Source organism: Piliocolobus tephrosceles, chromosome 1 (assembly GCF_002776525.5).
Source record: "Piliocolobus tephrosceles isolate RC106 chromosome 1, ASM277652v3, whole genome shotgun sequence".
In the NCBI taxonomy this organism is placed as follows: domain Eukaryota; kingdom Metazoa; phylum Chordata; class Mammalia; order Primates; family Cercopithecidae; genus Piliocolobus; species Piliocolobus tephrosceles.
Window position 1 is genome coordinate 10,832,963 of NC_045434.1, and position 22,497 is coordinate 10,855,459.

General features: G+C 36.7%; 1 protein-coding gene across 1 annotated transcript in view; it reads right to left on the bottom strand.

Annotated features, from left to right (window-relative positions):
* RYR2 (ryanodine receptor 2) overlaps positions 1-22,497 on the bottom strand; it is a 557,611-nt gene that overhangs the window by 98,390 nt on the left and 436,724 nt on the right. Inside the window, exons 71-77 of the mRNA XM_031934901.1 lie at positions 21,001-21,093; positions 13,914-14,084; positions 12,780-12,839; positions 8,674-8,808; positions 5,681-5,725; positions 4,799-4,911; positions 1,628-1,724 (exon numbers count right to left, since the gene is read on the bottom strand). Of these exons, the coding sequence (XP_031790761.1) occupies positions 1,628-1,724; positions 4,799-4,911; positions 5,681-5,725; positions 8,674-8,808; positions 12,780-12,839; positions 13,914-14,084; positions 21,001-21,093 (714 nt within the window). The remainder of the gene's footprint in view (positions 1-1,627; positions 1,725-4,798; positions 4,912-5,680; positions 5,726-8,673; positions 8,809-12,779; positions 12,840-13,913; positions 14,085-21,000; positions 21,094-22,497) is intronic.

A 22,497-nucleotide genomic window follows, 5' to 3' on the forward strand; every position in this document is an offset into this window, starting at 1 on the left:
AATGAAGAATAAAAGGAATGTAAACACTCCTCCTTCCCTGTTGTGGGGGTGTGTGTGTGTGTTTGTGTGTGAGCATGTGTGTGTATTTTATATGCATTATACACGCTATATATGTATATATGTGTGTATGTGTATATAAAAGCATGTATGTATATGTGTTGCAGGTAAATGTAAATATGCAATATACATACTAAACATATATAAATGTAATATCATATGCTAGATATCTGTTACATTACCATTGCAAAATTATACAGCTCGAAACAGAGATAGTTAATAATTTGACCAAAAAATAATACGAGCAAGGATAACTTATAGCATTTAAAAATACTAAATTCCATTCTTATAAGCATTTTCATAACTCAAAGTGTATTTGCTACATGGATTTCAGTTTTAGGGAGGGCTCAATTTACAAATATTTGCAATAAAATCCTAAGAGTCACCCCAAGTGTGAAAATTTAGTTCCCATAGCAGTGCAAATTGCTTATAAAGCGAAACATTTTCTTTGCTTACACACAGCATGATAGGTAAATAATACTAAATGAGGTAATGCTTGAACCACTTATACTTTTTTTCTTATTTTCAAAAGTTACTTTTGAAACTTAAAAAAAAAATTTACTGTCGGATAGAACTTTAATAGTGAGGAAAATTATTAAGCATTTTTATTGGCAGTAGAATTCAATTACATCCAACTTTTTGTTGAGTTTTATATCTCCACTGACTTACCCATAGAAACTGATTTTCTCTCTACATGAATGGTGTTCTTCCTGTAATTAAGCCTTAATGTGGATATGGGGCAGATTTCCACAAGATATCCAATAGTCTACATATTTTTTACTCTAAAGACAGATAAAACTCATTTTAAAATATAGGGACAATCAAGATTAGGCTTTTAAGAATTTAGATTAGTTTATCCATTCTATTCCCTAATAATCTGTAAGTTAAAAAATAGCTTTTAGACAAGATATCTTTAATCTTGAGAATCATGAAGCCTCTGACTAGTCTGCCAAGTTTTGAGATGACTTGTAAATTTTCTTGAGAAGATGGCTTTTGTCAGATATTTAAATGGGTCCATGATTTAGAACAGATGATACTGACTGCTGTTCTGTGCTGAACTCTCAGTACACAAGCTCTTTATCAGCACGGTCGGGTGAAAATTCTATTTCTCATGTTCCACATTTACCATGCCTTCCCCCTCTCCCGTGTTCAGTCTATCATTCTCTGCCCTGTGGATTTTTAAAAACCAGCAACTTTTTGTTCACCTTCTACTTAATTTTGGTGGATAACTTCCTTCAGTCTTTTATAGCTTATCCTGGTTCTCAGGTGTTTATAGGTGCTTTGAGAAGGAATTTAAAAGAATGAGTAAATCAGGTTTAATTAATAATACACTTATATTATTCATTTTAAATTCTCAACCCCTCGATGCTGATGAGATCTCTTGGAAATGACAAGAGCACATTTTCCCATAAGCATTGAATGCAGTAACAATTAAGATTTAAAAGTTTCCTAATGCCCATATACTGTCATGATATTTTTTTCCTTCAATGTTATATAGTGACTGCTCACACCAACATTGCTGCACCAAGCCCAGACCCTCTTTCGTCTCAGAACCCCTTTAAAAACATACTGCTAAATCTTCTATCAGTTTGTCTTCAAAGTAATGTTCTTCCGTTTCAATCCAAGACTTTTCATATCCCTGAAGAAAGAGATTGACAGCCCGATGCCTAAAAGGTAAGTACAATTTCAGAAAAAGGGGAGTTTAGAAAATAAGTTGAAATTGTATTGAGTAGTGCTTTACTACTAGATTATCTGTGCACTAAAATTGTAAAATAAAAATAAATTCCCTATTCTTGATTTTCCTCCTGGAAGATAATGCTTCTTGCAGCAAACACAGCAAGGTGTCTCAGAGCACACAGTGACTCGCATTTAAATTCTGGCTCAGTCATTTCCAAGCTCTATAACATTGGTCAAGTGATTCAACTTTCCCAAATTTCAGTTTATTCCTTTATAAAAGTAGGATAACTCCAACCACATTTCAGTTTTGTAAGCCTTAAAATGAGATGAAGGATGTAAATCACATCGGTTAGATGTTCATTAAATGATGACTATTATTATATAACATGTCTCTCATTAAGCCATGTAATCAGTGTCAATTGAGAAGTTAGTCTCTGTTTAAGCAAACATTAAAAACAAATGGATGGCCCTGAGGATTCCAAAACAAAAGCTATTGAGTGAACTTTATGGGAGTATATATTCAAAGATTAAACCCTGCACTACTGATCATAAATGGCCGCCTATGAAAAAAGACCAGTGAAGACGAGAAGAATCAGTGAAATTCATGATGTAGTAAGAGATGTGGATAAGACGTCAATGTAAGGAAGAATAAAAGAATGTCATGAAGGAAGCATCATAAAACAACAACAGACGTGAGAGAACGAGAGACGGTGCCATTGCAGGAGAGAAGACAGCTGAGCTTTATGATAGCAAACTGGGTTAAGGGCTCATGAAACCTAACAGTTAGATAGGTTTGTGAAGGGCTTTGAAAGCCAGAGAGGGCAACTGCCAATGTAGCCAGAACTGCTAGAAATCATCGTACATTCCTGTGCGTGACAGAGGCATGCCAAAGCACGGACTCAGCCTTTTTGGTTTATTAGAGTCACCTGTGTAGCTTTTAAGTAGCACATGCTGGGCTCTCATTGAAATTCTAATTTAATAAGTTGAGGCCTGAATACTTTTTAAATGAGTTTACATGTATTTCTTAAAAGCACCAGGTTGGAGAGCCACTGGAATAAAGGATACCATTCTGAAAATGACATTTTGGAGAAGACGGAAGAACTCTATGACATCACAGAAACTAACTCAGAAACCATTGCCATCAACTTGATATGAGGCAAGGAACAAGTGACTTGAAGAGGTGGTGATGGAGGGAAGGACGGGAATGTGAAGTAGTTCAAATGGAAACTGATGAAATCTGGGCAACGACAGTATAGGAGTAACTAAAAAGAAATGATAATGTGAATTCAAAGTTAATATTCTTTTTTTTTTCTTTCATTAAGTTCTGGGATACATGCACAGAATGTGCAGGTTTGTTACACAGGTATACATGTGCCATGGTGGTTTGGCTGCACCTATCAAACCCATCTTCTAGGTTTTAAGCCCCACATGCATTAGGTATTTGTGTTAATACTCTCCCTCCCATTGCCCCCCACCCCCCAACAGGCCCCAGTGTGTGATGTTCCCCTCCCTGTGTCCACGTGTTCTCACTGTTCAACTCCCACTTATGAGTGAGAACATGTGGTATTTTATTTTCTATTCCTGTGTTAGTCTGCTGAGAATGATGGTTTCCAGCTTTATCCATGTCCCTGCAAGGGACAAGAACTCATTCTTTTTTTATGGCTGCATAGTATTCCATGGTATATATGTGCCACATTTTCTTTATCCAGTCTATCATTGATGGGCATTTGGGTTGGTTCCAAGTCTTTACTATTGTGAACAGTGCTGCAATTAACAGACATGTGCATGTGTCTTTATAGTAGAATGATTTATAATCCTTTGGGTATATACCCAGTAATGGGATTGCTGAGTCAAATGGTATTTCTGGTTCTAGATATCAAGGTTAATATTCTATTGATCAAAAGGTGACAGCATAATTGAGTCAGAGAATTGAGAAGTAGCACATTTGAGGAGGATGCTAATACATTTTAGACCCAGTGAGTGTGACATGATAGCAAGAAATACAAGTGTCTTAGCAAAAGGGAAAAGTATGATGTTTCATCTGTTTGCTTTGCTTCTGTTTCTTTTTTTTTTTCTTTGCCTTATACATTCACTCAAACTCTTACTGAATGTCAATGTACAAGTCACTGTTCTAGGTGCTAAGAAAATGGAACAAAACTAGTACAGAATCTCAAAGTCTGAATCAAAGAGACAGGTAGCCTTAATACTGTAGGAAAGTGGTATGATGTGCAAGGAATAGAAGGGCATGGCTTGGTCAGAGATGTTCCACAAAAGAGATGTAGCTGAGCTGAATCGTGTTTATGAGACATAGAAATGATGCAATTTGTATAAAGTTCAGAGTGGGAAAGAGCATAGTTTCTCAGGAGAACTATAAGGTGGCTGAAATGGTACCCTGGACCACCTCAGTCACACTTGAATGTACCAGGCTACTTCTCTATTAAGTATGTCTGTTCTATGTCTAAGAGAAGGTTGACGGGCCTGTCAAATCTTTTTACGTTATTCCCAATAAGTCACTTCTTTTCCCCAAATGCTAATAATTACAAAAATAATAATAATGACTAACATTTATCATGACATGAACTTATTACCTCACTTCTAAGCACTCTATACATCAACCCATTAAATAATCTGAACAACTCTATGAGGCTGATCTCATTATGATACAGATGAGAAAATTGTAAAGAAAGCCAAATAACTTGACCGATGTCATGGGGCAGAGAAGTTGGGAGGTCAGAATTCAAACCAAGACAAGTCTGATGCCAAAGAATGATTGAAATCATGGTCTGATTCAAATGCAGGCCAAAAAATGATCTCCTAATGACTCTCTCTTGCTCACATATGTGAGCAGATATTCCTCAGTAAGAGTCATTTAGTAATTACATTATAGACCACAGTTCTCTGAAAATATCCAACAAAATTAGTCAAGTTTTATGTAGAAGAATCAATAAAGCTTTTCCATCCTTCTCCTGGACTATTGTACCCCTATGAAGGTAGATTCTAAACACCTGTCACTTATTAGGAAAAAAGAACATTGATCTATTATAAAAAATAAAATAATTCTGACCTTGGCAGATTATATAAGGGGGCCATCCGGAAGCAGGCTACAACAGCCCTTTTCCTCTGCTTAGAGAGTAGTTTATGCCATACAGCCTTTTTAGATCTCTGAGGATGTTCCACCTGAGGTAGAATGATACAAATACATATTTACACCCCAAACTACCTTCAAAAATAAATAACTGTTTATACCCCAAACTATCTTCAGAAATATAGTATTAAACAGTTGCCCCTCTTAAGTAACCTATATTTGGAATTCCAATTCCAAAAGTACCTTAAGATTATCATGGAGAAGTCCATAGCCTAAAAGTTACCCAGAGATAAAGTTTAGATAATTGCAAATGCTATATAATTCCCTTAGTAAGAATATCACATTTTCCCAATACTGTGTACTTCCAAGCGATGTCATCTCTAAAATCAAAGAAATAGAAAATCATTCCAGGTAAAATCATTTTATCTCCTTCTCAAAATGTTCTTTGGTTCTTTATGATTCTAAAACATATTTTCTGCCTACAGAAAATATTACCTCATTCTTCGTTATGTATCCATTGTAACTGTAATTTTATTAAGAGCTAAAGTAATAAACACAAATAGAGACAGTTAATAAAACTTCTACTATTCTTTAATATAACAGGATAAAGAGAAGAAGACAATGCTTTGTGAACACAGTATTGGGAGTGAGTAAATTTGGTAAAAATGTTAAAATATGTAAATATTTTGTTAGATAGGGACAAATATAAATTCAAAAGTTGCAATAAATGATGCAAGCAAGTTATTTATATAACTAATAGTGTTTGGAACTCCAAGAGAAGAAAGAGATTAATTGTATTAGAAAGAAAAAATCCCAACATATAAACCTAAATTAATGAGTAATCTCTAGGCCATTGAGCACAGTACTTCCCAGAGAGTAATGTCTCCGACCCACACGTTTAGACTTCTGAAAGAAATAAAAATGTTATGTTAGCTAAAAAAGTAAAACTACATTTATTATTCTTTGCAGTAAAGAGTCAAAAATGATTGCAATAATGTCTGAAGTAAACATTTAAAATGTTTGGGCTGCAGTGGTTTAGAAATTTTAACAAAGCAACATGTTTAATGGAAAAGCACTTATTTCCGTGATGCTCTTCCCCCTCTAGGATCAATAAATACATTTTGACAATTATCCACTTCAATTATCTTCTTGATGCTTGTGTCAAGTGAAATAAACCAATGTTATGCCTTAACATCAAAGTAAAAGCAATCAAGGGCAATAGTTCTCAATGAGACCCAACATCTTTCAATTTAAATTTCCATTTTGAGATCCCAGTCTGTAGATGATGACTTTTACAGGAATTACGGCATTATGGTCAGCATGGGTGATAGTCAACAAACATATATTAAGTTCCTAAGGCATTTACGATACAGTAAACATCACAACAGAAAGGGTTCCTGCCACCAGGAAGCTTATCATTTGGCAGGCATTTCATTACCTGCCTATTCAAGTATTTCACGAAATACCTGAAACGGTGTGCTTTCCCCTAAATCAATTACAAGAGTTATCTGTAAGATACGTGATCCAAAGGCGAACACCAAGAGGTATCTTGTAACTCTGTCTGAATGTCTTGATGTGCTGATGTGTTAGCGTGGCTAGAATTTGATTATTAGAAAATTCAGTGGAAAAAACCTACTCTCATAAGAAACATTACCAGATATACAACACAAAATACACATCTAAAACAGGCCGCTGATACTTGAGATAAATTAAATCAACAAGTGTTTCCTGTCCACCTACTGTTTTCACACTGAGTTTTGCAAGTTAAAATATTCTTTACACACTCCTCTGTGACTCAATTATATGTTATCATTAGCATGGGGATATTAAAGGCATAAATTAAACACACGGATATTTCCCACTGCTTTTTATTTTTGATAATCGACAATTTCTTTTTACTCAAAACCCTCCTCTCATGATAAACCAATCTTGCCATATTCTTAACAGTTTGATAAACACTGATCCTCCCACCTTTTTCTAAATAATTCCTACCGTAAGATTTATACAGGGATTACCTAGTTCATATCTACATTAAGTTTGAGTTGCTTCTATGCTTTCTTCAGCACATTGTATATCCTAACACCTCTGTATCACCGCATATTTATCTGCCTAAGTGTCTGTTTCCTCTCTTACAGCACTCAGTCCTCCAGATCTGCTGGGCATAAGGCTGCCCTAAAACAGGGCACTCCATAAACATCCAAGGCATAAATGGATACTTAGAAAAGTGAATCTCATTTGAGAAATGCCATCATTCATCATGATTGGATATATTTATGAATATATGGGAATATAATAAAATAGAATCAGATTTCAATAAGCTTCATTTAATGTATCTAGAATTTATTCAAGCAAGTCTACATATATGTATAAACACTAGCAAGAATTAAAAACTGATGGTAGAGTAATGCGGTCCTCTCGTAGCCATTTAATTAACCTTTAATAATCTTAAATATATATATATATAATTCTGAAGATATAACTCCATGACTTTATATAAATCACTTAAAATTTCATTACAAGTCTTGTCATCTGCTGATTGATGATAATTTGTATTTAATATTTCATGAAAATATTATGTAAGTTATTCCGGGGAAAGTATTAGCCCCAAGGCATTAGATACTGTAAATATATGTTAATAGCCATAAGGTCTAAGGGTATCCTAGTGACTTTAATCTCATCAAGTGTAGTGATAAATTGCATGGCAATAGAGAAATTATTAATGTTTGGGGCACGGTATCTGAGAAAGCAAGAAGGAAATTAAAAGGATACTACATTAGATGATATCTTTGCATTCTTAAATTGTCCAGGGCAGGGGTGAGGGTTCAGATAATATAAAATAGGAATACAAGCAAAATGTTTATTATTGCTATGATAATACGTCCAAATATGGCTAAAGGCAATACAAAATCATACACACACACACACACACACACACACACACACATATTTAGGTGGCAAAGTTCCTGAGATGGCATACAACTTCTTATTATTATTTTATATTTGGTATAAAATAACCAAGTCATCAACAGTATGATCTGTCATAAGCGCCCCGTGACAGATCAGATGGTCAGATTACAATGAACTTCTTCACTGTGTGATTATTTTGCTGAATAGACTTGATGAGAAATAGATAATATATCGCTGTGCTGCAGATATTTTACCTAAGCCAGGTGATCCCTTCTATAAAAATATGACCCTCTGATTGATAGTTTCAAGTATTCTTGTTTTACACATTGTTGTGCAAAGGTAATGAGTAAGAATATCAAACTCAGCTTTGTAAAGTAGGACACAACTGAAAAAATTTATAAAAACACTTTTCTTACATGATTTTAATATCTATCAATGCATTGTTCTTCTCTAAGTGTAATTTGTTCCTGATTTCAGAGAAAATTAGCTCAAAAATACACCTAATAAAAGGCAAGGTTAAACAAGTGACAAAAAAGAAAATATTTCAAATATTAAACCAGTAAAAGATAATATCTCAAACATGTTTTTACGAGCAATAATAAAAAATGAAGTACGCATAAAGTATTTGAAATCAGATATAACTCCTGAATTTTTTGGTTAGAATAATTTAAATATATAATCCTAATACTTTTAGAAATATTTGAAAAAAGACAATAAAACAAAGGCCAGGATCTCCCGAAATATATAATCTATATATTGCTACAAGAATTATAAGCTTAGAAATTGTCTTCATGAAATACTAAGCACACCTGACTCTTATTCTTTAGGACGAATATGCTGAACATACATGTTTTTTGGGTCATAGTTAACAAATCAACACACATTCTCTTTTTAAAATATTTGTATGTGGCTAAAGCAAATACGACTGAACTGACACAAAGCCTGACCTGTTCAAGATGAAAAAGCACATTTGCTATATCCAATACTCTTTCTACCGTCTTCTCTGGATCTGAGGTATCATCAGTCCTGTTTGGTAAGTCTTTGTAAAGAGCCATTTGCCATCTAATAGCAGGATCCTCCAACTGCAGAAAAAAGGAAAAGGTTACAATGGGAAGATGGGAATCTAAAAGACAAGGTTACAATCTCAAGATGGGAAGAGTCCACCCACCATTATTTATTGGGCTTTACCGTGTTTACTAGTTAAAACATGACACGCAGCAGCAGTTATGTAGCATGAACAGGTCTGGAGATCTAATGTACAGCATGGTGATTACAGTTAATAACATTGCAATTCATACTGGAAATCTGCTGAGAGTAGATTCCAGGAGCTCTTAGCACATACACACAAAAGGTAACTCTGCGAGGAGATAGATATGCTAATTTGTCTGACTACACCAATCATGTCACTATGTTTAGGTACATTGAAACATCCTGTTGGACACCTTAACTATGTACAATTATTAAAAATCAAAAATACTAAGAGAGAAAGACAGATAAAGTCCTGGTCATCATGAAATTTATCATCTACTAGAGAAGATAGATGTTAAACAAATATTTATAATTGTGATAAGGGCTACTAAAATGAAATATAAAGTACCATTAGATTTATTCTACTCTTTGGTGGTTGGGGAGATTTACCTTAACACAAGACGTTGTAACTAGGGCTTAAGGATGAGTGGGAAATTGGAGAACAAAATGGGTAAGGCTACCCTCGCTCTTTCTCCTCCCCACTCACAGTCTAATTGTAGAAAGATTTCTATGTTTACTTTTATCGGCAAGGATATAGGATAGCATTTACCTATAAATATTTGGACTCTACAACAGAGCTTAATTTCGCTGAGACAAAGATATTAAATTATATAAATCAATAGAGGTTGTTAAAATCATACTCATCATAAAGGCGTCTACACATTTCACTTTTCAATACCATCAAATTTCCTCGGTGAAAAATGTATATGAAATCTTCATGTTTTTTAGAAACATTATTATATAAGTCATAGAAATTGACAAAGGCAAGCAACTTAACAGGGATAGCACATATCAGTTCAAGGAAATAATATACAATAAGTATGTTATTAAAAATGGACAAAGCAGCCAGGCACAGTGGCTCACACCTGTAATCCCAGCACTTTGGGAGGCCAAGGCAGGTGGATTACTTGAGGTCAGAGTTTGAGACCAGCCTGGCCAACATGGTGAAACCTCTTCTCGATTAAAAATACAAAAAGTTAGTTGGGCATGGTGGTGCACGCCTGTAATCACAGCTACTTGGGAGGCTGAGGCAGGAGAATCGCTTGAACCCAAGAAGGCAGAGGTTATTGCGCCACTGCCCTCCAGCCTGGGTGACAGAGTGAGACTCCATCTCAAAAAACAAAAAACAAACAAACAAAAAATGGACAAAGCAATCCCCTTGTCTTTTCTTCCACTTTAGAATCTCCATTAGAAATGGGAGACTGAATGTTTTGAAGCAGAAATAGAAAACATCTAAAACTTCACAACTCCCAGACTGAAAGTGCATAGTTCAAAATGTCAAAAATAACTTTCATCTACAGGCAAACACAGACAGATAGAGCTTTGTATATAAATGACTTGTAAAGACTATTTATCCTTTGATAAAATAAAATGTTTTCATCTGTATACTTTTTAAGTCTGAGGACTATGTTTGATACTCACAGGTTTTAATCTGTACTCTTAGTTCTATTTAATACATAAACATAATTAATAAAGTAGAATCTTTATTCTAACATAAAATTACCCCTCTGGCCTCAGGATGAATAGCCCCATAATTTCAAGACAATGTATTCAAGAAGTTAGGAATAAAAAAAATTCATTTTTTGAAAATCTGTGTATCTCAATATGCCTGCCTAACTCCTAGTGTAAGAGAGTGTAGAATCAAACGACAAGATGAATATTTATTCATTACCTCTTTACTTTCAGGTCTTATTCATTTGGAGGTGAAATATTGACTATCAGTGTTTCCTTTTTTGCTCTCTTCCTTCTTCCTCTCTGCCTAACATGTCATCTAAACCGTCCAAAGTATTCTTACAAGTGACCTTTAGAATATAATGGACAAACCTTTTTCTGCTTATAATCATAAACACCCTTATTTGACCATTTCATTTCTTGAGATTGGCACAGACTCCTCTTAAGAGGTACTCAAGAGGAACTCAGTAATTGTTGAACTAGATAATGGTGCTCCAAGTGTGGTCCAGGGTCCCCTGGGGATCCCCAGCGCCCTTTCATGGGGTACCTGATCTTCTCAAATACCCATGTACATAAAAACATTTAATGTCTCTCCCTAAAGGGGAAAAATATTTGTAGTGTAAACTCTTCTTCTGAAGTTCCAATAGAGGCTTTACAAGCTTTTTAAACACTGTTCAAATTATTCTGGCTATCTGAAAAGAGATCATACTCTAATAGTAACTAATCTCACTCTAAAAGAATTTTTAGTAAACAACTGAGTACACATCAAATTTCACATGAAATTTGCTCTAAATAAATACTTGTGCATTGTGAATATGGTAAAGGCATGTCTCACCTTTATATTATCTTTAAAATGCTAATTTAAAAAGAATATGATTTGGCTCTTTGAAAAGAGATATTTTAATACCCAGAAAGGCATATATTATATCGTTGTTGTTACTTTTTGACATTCGCATATTTTCATAATTTAAAAAAAACCCTGAGAAGGGACACCAGAATAGAAGACAACAGGCTGAGTCAAAATACCAGCTTGACTTTTAAAACTGCATCACAGGTTTTATAAACAAATGAATAATTTATTCACTGGTATAAAAAAAGTTCCAAATAATAGTAAATGGTCACTGGATTGCCAAAACTACTTCTAACAATTCTTTCACCCACCATTAAAAAGTAGGTGTTATATGGATTTCCATCCACGTTTTTATTCTAAATGTACACTCTTCTCTTCTCCTTAGGTAAACTCATTTATTCCTATTGCTGCAAATCTCGATATAGCCTTTTGATATAGTTTGGATCTGTGTCCCTGCCCAAATCTTATGTTGAAATGCAATCCTCAGAATTGGAGATGGGGCCTGGTGGGCGCTGAGTGGATTATGGGGCAAATTTTTCATGAGTGGTTTAGCAGCATCCCCTTGGTGCTGTCCTTGAGACCGTGAGATCTGGTTAAGTGTGTGTCACCTCCCTCCTCACGACTCTTGTTCCTGCTCCTGCCAGGTGAGATGCCTGCCTCTCTTTGACCATCTGCCATGACTGTAAGCTTCCTGGAGCCTCCCCAAAGGCAGATGCCCATGTTACACTTTCTGTACAGCCTGCAGAACCGTGACTCAATTAAACCTCTTCTCTTCATAAATTACCCAATCTCATATTTCTATATAGCAATGCAAGAATGGCCTGATTCACCTATAGACTAATGACTCTTAATATATATATTTAATTACTGATCACTCCATGTAAATTTTTCATTTTTTGAGACAGGGTTTCCCTTTGTTGCCTAGGCTGGAGTGCAGTGGCATGATCTTGGCTCATTGCAACCTTCGCCTCCCAGGCTCAAGCTCTCCTCCCACCTCAGCCTCTGAAGTAGCTGGGACTACAGGTGTGTGTAACCACCCAGCTAATTTTTGTATTTTTTGTAGAGATGGGGTTTCGCCATGTTGTCCAGGCTGATTTTAAAAACACGGGCTCAAGTGATCCACCTGCCTCCGCCTCCCAAAGTGTTGGGATTACAGGTGTGAGCCTCTGTGCCTAGCCAACATTTTCTTATAGACACCTGTCTCCATGTCCAAAAGACCCCAAAACCCATCTATCAAAAGAATACATCCAATCTGTATTTCAATTGGTGATTATATTTTTTCCAAAATTTGACCATCTCTGGTAATTTTCTTTAAAAATATATCATTTATTATCTTTAGAATTTTTATTTTTAATACAAAAGGCTTTGCAAGTAGGATAATGACTAATTAAAATACGTCCATTACCTTAATGTTTAAAGTAACATTATTTGTCGTACTATTTTAAAGAGAGATTACCTAACGCATAGATAGTAAATGTGGCTTAAGAATAAAACTTGGCTTACCTTGCCTTGTAAATGAATATTGCTGCGGATTATATCTCGTACTTCATCCTCAGTATCTTTCTGTCAAGAAATATATGTTACCTAAAAGGAGTCTTATATTGCATCAACTGTCACAAGTCAATAGAAACAATTCAAACCTTTTTTGAAATAGTATATGTCTAAGAAACATCTTTATAAAATTACATGCCACAAATTTGGGGCATTCTCATTCAAATAATTTCTTTAGACTGCTGTAGCCAGAAGCAAGGTAATGACCTGCTTTACCTCCACAGTAAGGACGTTAAAATTCAATGGAATCAAGTTTCCAATTCATAACAAGAAGGGGGCATAGCATGCTTTCTTGGACTGAAACAGAAGTATATCTCGAGTATTCTTCCAAATCTCCACAAAGTCAGTTTAGCCCTTAATAACATCCTCCATGACCTAGTAATAGCGAGGGAAATGCAACTGAGAATCAAACTCTAGAGAACTGCCAATAGAGCTGCATGATGCAGCCCACTCCCACAGCTTCCCCTCAATTCACTCATTTTAGAATATCCAATGCTGCATGTACAGTGACGAGCTTCAGTGATTCAATGTGGAATGGAGAATATGTCCTCCGATTTACATAAATATAAAATAGAAATTCCAGTGTGCAAAATACTGCATCCTCATTTGCATAGCTATTAGAGGACATCGTAAAATCTTGAGAACTTAAATCTTGCAGAGGAAAACAGCAGCTGATTTAAAAGTCAACACCTTATCTACCCACAGTTGGCACAATATATTATGCTTCTAACATTGAAAAATCACCCTTCATAAATCTGAATATACTTCTCATCACAAACTTTCTATAGAAGTTTATATGAAATCCATTTTTTTTCACTAGCGGAGATTGGTTTGTGTCTTTTCTGTTTGGTTCTTGAATGTGCCCTGGAGGTGATTAACATAACTTAGAAATAAAAACAGCCTCAAAAAAAAAAAAAAAAAAAAAGCAGTCTTTATGTTTGAGTCTTGGGACCTGTCTAGAAAACCTGCTTAATAAAACATGTCATGCAAATGAAATACTGACACAGGGCAGTGAGACAAAGGAATCAAACACTAGGAGTCTGGAGGTCGGACGATCATTACTGCTGGGATGAAAAGGAGACTTACCAGGCTAAATCGATTTTTGGCCAGAGCAATGAGCTCCTGGTCCCCTGGGGCACAGATGTTCAACCCAATGGGCAGTAAGCGCTTCAGAGCTGCTACAATCAGAGAGGTCTGCATGGAATACCGATCTCCTTTGCGCTTCATTTTCTTCCTTTCCTGATCAGAAACAGCTGCCTATGGAACAAGAGAAGTGCTGGGATCTGAACCTGCTTCTCTCACATGTAGAACCACTAGGGCTCTTCTCTAACTTGTCGCTTCGTCTTCCTCATTTTCTGCTGCTCCCTAGTTTTGAAAATCTTCCTGTCTTGAGAATAATTTTTCTCTTCCCATCTTAGCACCTTTTGCTAATTTTAAGTCCTACCCTCAGATTCCTATTATAATTCACTGGTATGCATTCCCATGTAATTTTTAGAAGAAAAATGAAAATTGTAATTTTACGGAAGCAGATAAATATATAAAAATTCTATAGTAATTTCAGATATTGTGTGCTTTCTAATTTTCAATGCTTAAGAAAGAAATACAAGAATAAAGGGCTTATTTTTCCTTTGACAAATGCTTGCTTTGAAATATGTATACATGTATATGGTGTGTGTGTGTGTGATCTAATATATCTAGAACAATTACAAAATGCATTTTCCTTTTATACAGTCTGCAAACTTGTCTTCTTAGAGCCTCCGTCCCTGTCTAATAGAAATAGAAGTAATATACTCATTGGAGTTTCATAAATACTCAGGACTATCTGGATAACCAGTTTACAACTGAATACTGCCATGTTACTCAAGGGCTCTCTCATGATGTTTTTGAGGGTTATGCTAGCAACACAGGGTCACCTTAAATGACAGAGTCTAATTTTCACTGGGTAATGAGTATTCTATCAAGAGGGCATGTTCTAATGTCAAAATGAAAATAATTGTGCCACATCCACTTATTTGTGCATGTCGAATATTTGGTAGCAGGAATTCAAACTTGCAACATAGTTCCATGATAATGAAAAATGTTTTAATATTTACAAATATAAATACATTGTAATAGTCTTGGGCTACTGAGACAAAAACAAAATAGGATTTAATATACAAATGATCTGTTTTACTTAACAGAAGGTAAAATATATCATAGTATGAGGCTGAAAGATATTTTTAGGATAGCAAAAGTAGTGAAACAAGTGAGTCACCACACAGCAATGGTAGCTTATGTATTACATTATAAAATTTATTATGTAATAATTATACTATATGTTGATATGCTATATAAAACCTATAATTTTCTGAACCATAGCAGTAAGAATCACACTTCTGTTCCAAAAAGATGTGCTTATTGTATGAATCCCATTTTTATATGTACCAACTTGTAAGAGATTATTCTCAGTAAGTTTATTAGGAAAAACATGACGAATAATTTGTACTGTTAAGTTGATTAATTCATTAAAAAATGGATCAGTCATTTAAAACGGGCTCTTTGTTCAAACGACAACATAACTAAAATGATAAAAATAATTACCCGAATGAACCACTACCCGAAAAATTAAGCAAATTGATACAAATTGTACAAACATACTTCTATCCAATACCTGTAATTTAGTTTCAGCAAAGCAACATCCCCAATGTAGCCTAAATTGTATTGGTTTGGAGTTTTCCTAGTCTAAATTTGTTGGTGTTAGAGTTTTCATTGATTTTAACCTGGAAAGTTCTTTTGGTTTTATGGTCGTAGAGGCAGAAGGAGCTTATATCTGGTTTAATATTGATAAATATTTGTCAGCTTATAATAAAAATAATCAACACTAAACGCATCTACAAATTACTCAATTTTGAGTAATACTAGGCAAATGAATTCCTACTTATACACAAACAATAATTTTGCTTTCCACCCCAGAAGAAATCTAGTACTGGAAAGAATAGTAAATATTGGAACATTTATGGGTGATATCACTGTTAATATGAGGAAATTAAATCTATAAGCAATAAAATATCCTCCTGTACACATATATTGGGTATTTTTTGTTCATTTGTTTAGTGCCTATTTCCTCGCCAAACTATGTAGCTCCTTTGGGGCAGCTGCCAAACCTGTTTTGTCCTTTCTCTGTATTCAAAGCCAAGCACTGTGCCTTGCTCATAGAAGCAGCTCGATAATTTAAACAGAGTCACCAAAGCGGCTAATGAATTTGCACACTTTTTAATTTTCAATCTGAGCATTTGGATCAGTTATGAAGATGTAATAACATGGCCCATATGTGGGCATATTTAAGAAGGGAAGTGGGGTAACCTGAGCCCTTTCTTAAATCAATCACCTGAGTGCTTTTTCTTTTTCTTTTCTTTTTTTGAGACAGAGTCTCGCTCTGTTACCAGGCTGGAGTGCAGTGGAGAGATCTCGGCTCACTGCAGTGTCCACCTCCTGGGTTCAAGCAATTCTCTGCCTCAGCCTCCCGAGTAGCTGGGATTACAGGTGCCCACCACCATGCCTGGCTAAATATTTTTCTATTTTTAGCAGAGATGGGGTTTTACCATCTTGGCCAGGCTGGTCTTGAACTCCTGACCTCGTGATCCACCTGCCTCGGCCTCCCAAAATGCTGGGATAACAGGTGTGAGCCACCATGCCCGGCCACCTGAGCCCTTTCTTAAATCAATCAACCAATCAATCAATCAACCTCTGCTTCTGCCTCCTCTCCTTTCAATACCTATTCAAACCCTCGTTTACCTCTGACATCTTTGACTATCCTATCAATTTCTTTCTCTCATACGTTTTCTAAGTACTTATTAACTATATGATTGTTAGATATCCAGTTGCATTTTAACTTTATCAATTTGTTACCACAATTCATATCTGTTAAAATTTCTTGCACGCCTACAATCTGCGAGGCACAATACACACATTATTCTGATGTTAACAAGCCTCCATCAAGGTAAGGAACATGACAAGCATTTTGCTGCTACCAACAGTGAGGTTTCAGATGCGTGAAGGGATTATGAAGTGGCAGAGGCAGCACTCCAGGCAGATCTGCCTCTGAAAGCCAAGCTCTTTCCTTTACCACATTATGAACGGGAAGCACAGTTTTAATCGGTTTCACAGGATCTTTCTGTGGGAACTTACAAAAAATGTTCTAATATTCCTACAATGAAATAGCCTACCAAAAAAAAAAACAACAACCCACAAAAAGCTACCTTTTCGTATTTTAGATATAGTAATTATAAAAATGAGCCTAACTTTAAATGTCCAAGGCCTGTGATTACATTTCAACAGGAAATGAAATCTTAAGAAAAAAATAGAGTACAATTGTGTAATGCAACAGGCAAAACCCACCTTTTCTCACACCCACAAATAAACACAGAGAACCTGTAATAAATGCTATCTATCTGTTTTTTGTTTGTTTGTTTGTTTGTTTGTTTGGGACAGAGTTTCGCTCTTGTTGCCCAGGCTAGAGTGCAATGGCACAATCTCGGCTCACTGCAACCTCCACCTCCTGGGTTCAAGCGATTCTCTTGTTCTCGACCTCCTGAGTGGCTGGGATTACAGGTGCCTGCCACTACACCAGGCTAATTTTTCATATTTCTAGTAGAGATGGGGTTTCACCACATTGGCCATGCTGGTCTCAAACTTCTGACCTCAGGTGATCTGACTGTCTTGGCCTCCCAAAGTGCTGGGATTACAGGCGTGAGCCACCATGCCTGGCCTGGTCTACATTTTTTAAAATAAGTTACAAAAACCCCAAGTTTCATAAGACAAGTTAGGAAAATTTCAAACATGTTATTACAAATTTCAGCAGTGCTAGCCACATAATGTGGTGCCACTGTGGATTTCGCACCACTGCAACAGTCAGTCAGTAAATGCAAAGTAAAATAAGATACATTTTTTAAAAGCCCAATGACCACATTTATAAATTCTTTAAAATCAAAATTTATTTCATCCATATTAATTAGGTAGCTACTAGGCACCAAGCACTGCATTGAGCTTTAGAGTTACCAAGTGAATGACATATGTTTCCTGCCCTTGAGGAACAGATATCTAAGTCACAGATGGGCTGCAGAACAAGGGGCCATGCGCCCTGCTAGGAGAAACCAAGGGCTAAGAGGGCACATGGGAAAGCAGAAAGAGAAAGGCTTCGCTGTAGGGAAAGCAGTCATATGCTATTCTGTGGGTGCAAAAGTAATCACAGTGCTTGGCATTGAAAGTAATAGCAAACACCAGGGTTACTTTTGCATCATAATACTTACAGCTATGTCATATGCAAACTGACATAGTGAGTAAAAGTAAACTAAGGTCCACTTTTCACAGTGATCACCACCATTACACATATCCCTGAGGGTTTCCATGCCACACATAGGTGGTCACTTTCTTTCCTTATGGCCAATTTTCTATGCACTGGCCTCTCTCTGCCTTGTGAGCTATGTACTTTTTTCTCTATGTCAATTTGAGGTCCCCTCTCCCGGATCACCATATTCTAGACTGGCCTGCTGGCTTCCATCTATTTTCTATTTAGAAAACAGTTTTGGAACTGGCACTGCATACAAACAGTGATTATCCCTTGCTTGAGTGACTGGCTGAAGACTGATAGCAATCACTTGTCCTCTGGTTCCTGTTTCTATTTGCATTTGGTCTAAATCTGTTCGAAAGGAGTTCCTTTTTCCTTGAGAACTCTGCAGGGCGGCTCTCTCTGCTGCTTTGATGCCTCAGGCAGATGGTTTGAGATCTTATTTCAAGAATCCCTGAAGCACTGGGCATCCCTCCCTTCTCAGCATTACGGGGGAAACAATTCTGCATTCAGTCCGCCTCATAGGTAACACCTACGGCAATCCTGTTAACCACTCTCGGTACTAGGCTTGGGTCCTTCATGCCATCCAGGTTCAGCAGAGCCCCCAACAATGCTGAAAAACTGCAGTTCCTGTGCTTCTATGGCAGACTATAGCTTCCTGTGCTTCTATAGCAGACTACGGCTTCTATGGCAGACTATAATTACTCTCAGATCTATCCACATACTGAAACACGTGGACATCATGATTTCTTGAGCTAAACAATATAAAACATGAATGTGTTGACTCTATTGTTTGAACTAGAAACATTATTTCAAGCAAAAAAGAAAAGTGTATTATACCTACGTGATATAAAATTATAAATAATTTTTTAAACTTTTAAAAATAAAGAAGCTAAGTATAATCAGTAATTTCTAAAAATTTCAACTTTATTACCATTATTTTCTTTCTTTCTTTCTTTTTTATAAAGATGGTCTCACTCTGTGGCCCCAGTTGGAATACAATGATGTGATCATGGCTCATTGCAGCCTTGAACTCCTGGGCTCAAGCAATCATCACACCTCAGCCTCCTTAAGTGGCTAGAACTACAGGTGTGTGCCACCACACCTGGCTAATTTTTTAACATATTTTGTAGAGATAGGGTCTTACTATGTTGCCCAGGCTGGTCTTGAACTCTTGGCCTCAAGCAGTCCTCCCACCTCAACCGCCCAAAGCCCTAAGAATTACTATCATTTTCTATATGTTTTGTCTCAGAGTACTGTAAGTCATATATTTAAAAAAAAAACAAACTCAATTTTTTAGTTTGAGAAAATTTGTGGGTCAGAAATGTTAAAATTAAGAGGCTCTTATCCATTACTTCCCTTTTTTCTTCTTGCAAATAAGACTAAACTGTGTTACTATTAGTCAATGTTTATGGACGTCTCACTCTACATTCTACAATGTGCAGTGCTTTGAGAGCATCTTTGAGAATCACTGGACTCGACTGATGGCAAAGAAGGAAAAGGATGTCTGTACAGGAACACACAGACTTCTCCTAGCATTAGCTTCTAGTTCATGTGCCGTCGGGTCAAACACATGGCATTCAAAACTCTAAACAAGACTAGGCCTATCAAGCAATGCCATTCTACTTCCCTGGTGGCAGATCACAGAGCGGGCCTGAGGATCGGGTGGCTTCTGGAGGTCAGTGGAGTGGGTGTGCCCAAGTTACTCTGTTGCCAGAATGTATTGAGTCAGTAGAGGCCAATTTCCTCTGCCTGAGTACCACTCATTTTTGGATCTTTGGCCATTTGGCTGCCAAATGTTACCACATGTAATATATTTATTTCTCATTTAGCAGGAATTAAAAATACAAAGCCCTTTAAAAATGCTGTAAATGGAAGCTCCTCCCCTCCCCAATACGATAGAGAAAACAAAAATCTGAAAAGATACTTCCTACTTCATGTGTGAGAACCTGGAATTCATCCATGTGGCTTTTAAATAATGCAGCGAATTTATTTTGAGGTCTGTTTATTTGGTACACATAAGCACACAAATATTCACACTTGATGGATACATAGTGTTGACGTGTTAAACACACATTATACTGACTGATAATTTTGTGAGTGGGGTGTGGGGTGTGTGTGTGTGTGTGTGTGTGTGTGTGTGTGTGTGTGAAGCATGTCTTTATTCTGTTGCTCTGACATCTTGGAGAATTGCTAATCCTGGGGAGACAGCAGCTCCTCCCATGGTTAGGCAATTCCTAGCGAAGGAAATGGGTTCCTTGGTCCCAGGAGCTTGCTTTTTGTATGCAAATCAACTAATCCAGAGCCCACACTGACCCCCACCTCCACCATGGGGCTCTTATACTCTGGTCTACTATCCACCTGCCCTAATCACTCTGGGACTAGGTACCAGGCAACCAAGAACAGCCTCTCTGATGTGGAGCCCCTGAAAATTATTCAAATTAGCCCATCAGAAACCCATTTGCCGTGCCTTGTCCATTCCTTCCAGTGGAGACCATGAGGGAAGCTCTCACCCACGTCTTCTCCTTGCTTTCTCTGCCTCCTGACCAACCCTGACCCCTCCCCAACAGCCCTGCTTGGCATGGCATGCCTCCTGTTTCCAGGGATCTGTCAGTAGAAATGTCTTCGTTCATGACAGTCATTTCCCATCTGCATGTCTTAAGCACGCCCAATTCAAACAAATTCCGGTAACCTTAAAACAGCTTGCGTGTTTTAATCAATTTATAACATTACCAAATCTATCAGATTCCAGTTACAAATCTTCGAAAATCTAAAAAACAAAAAGGTCAATTCATGAAAGTCACATTCAGATATTTTCTAGAAGAGTGAAACAGTTTATAGTCATACCTTGGACATCTTGGACTTGGTATCAGTAATAAGGAAAGACATATTGTTGATTTCATTCTGTACAACGAAGTTCTGCTCTTCTCTTTTGAAATTCTGAGAAGTTGCAAAGGAAATTTCAGTTAAAACCACTTAAAGAAGTCTTTGTAATTAGAGGTGACACAGAACCTACAAGCTTTTACAGAGACAAGTATTAATTTGATATATAAGAAACATTAAAAAAGGATACAAGTATTTCTTGAGTATCTAATGAGGGTACTTGGCTAGGAGCAACAGTTCTGTGAACTAGATATGAATATACACATTGCAAAGATGGGAAAACCAAGGTTCAGAAAATGTAATTGCAAGATAACACGTTTACCAAGGAGTAGCATGAATATTCAAACCCCTGATTAGCTGGTGAAAGGCATATACTGATTCCTGAGATTAATTAACATAGACTTTCCAAGGACGCATAGAACTATGATGTAACTTTCTATTCTGTCAGATTTTTTACCTATTTTTAAAATACCATATCATTATTTATTCCCTTTTAATTTGGGAACATAAAGACTGGCAAGATCAATTTATCTTTAAATATTTGGGGAAAAACCTAACACATTAGCCAATTTATGTTTATATTAATATATGCCCATGAGATTCAAAAGTACATATTCAGATATTTTTGCTTATTCTTGAAAGTATGATTAGACATTCATCTGAAAACTTACTGATTATGATAAATACCCTTGTTCCAAACTTTCATCTTGGACCTAAATCTAAAGACACTTCTTCGGCATTTTAATGACTGAGGAAGCTGAAGATTTTCAGTTCTTCAAATAAAAATATACAGTTTTTTTGTTTTTGTTTTTGTTTTTTTGAGACAGAGTCTCGCTCTGTCGCCCAGGCTGGAGTGCAGTGGCCCGATCTCGGCTCACTGCAAGCTCCGCCTCCCGGGTTCCCACCATTCTCCTGCCTCAGCCTCCCGAGTAGCTGGAACTACAGGTGCCGCCACCTCCCCCGGCTAGTTTTTGTATTTTTAGTAGAGACGGGGTTTCACCGTGTTAGCCAGGATGGTCTCGATCTCCTGACCTCGTGATCCGCCTGCCTCAGCCTCCCAAAGTGCTGGGATTACAGGCGTGAGCCACCGCGAACCGTAAAAACATGCAGTTTTAAATAATTTTTTCCTGGGCTCCTGCGATTTTCCCATTAGGCATTCTAGGTGAAGTAACCCAACAGGAAAAACAAGAGGCAAAAAGCAAAACTTCATCGTTGTTCTTTGGCAGCTCAAAATGGACTGATTTCTTCTGAAATGTATTTATTTATTCATTCATTCATGTATGTATTTAGGGACAGGGTCTGGCTCCGTCACCCAGCCTGGGATGCAGCTTGCAATGATACGGCACTGCGGCCTCAAACTCCTGAGGTCAAGCAATGTTCCTACCTGTCACTGGGCATGCATATCTATCTGTCTATCTATCTATCTATCTATCTATCTATCTATCTATCTATCTATCTATC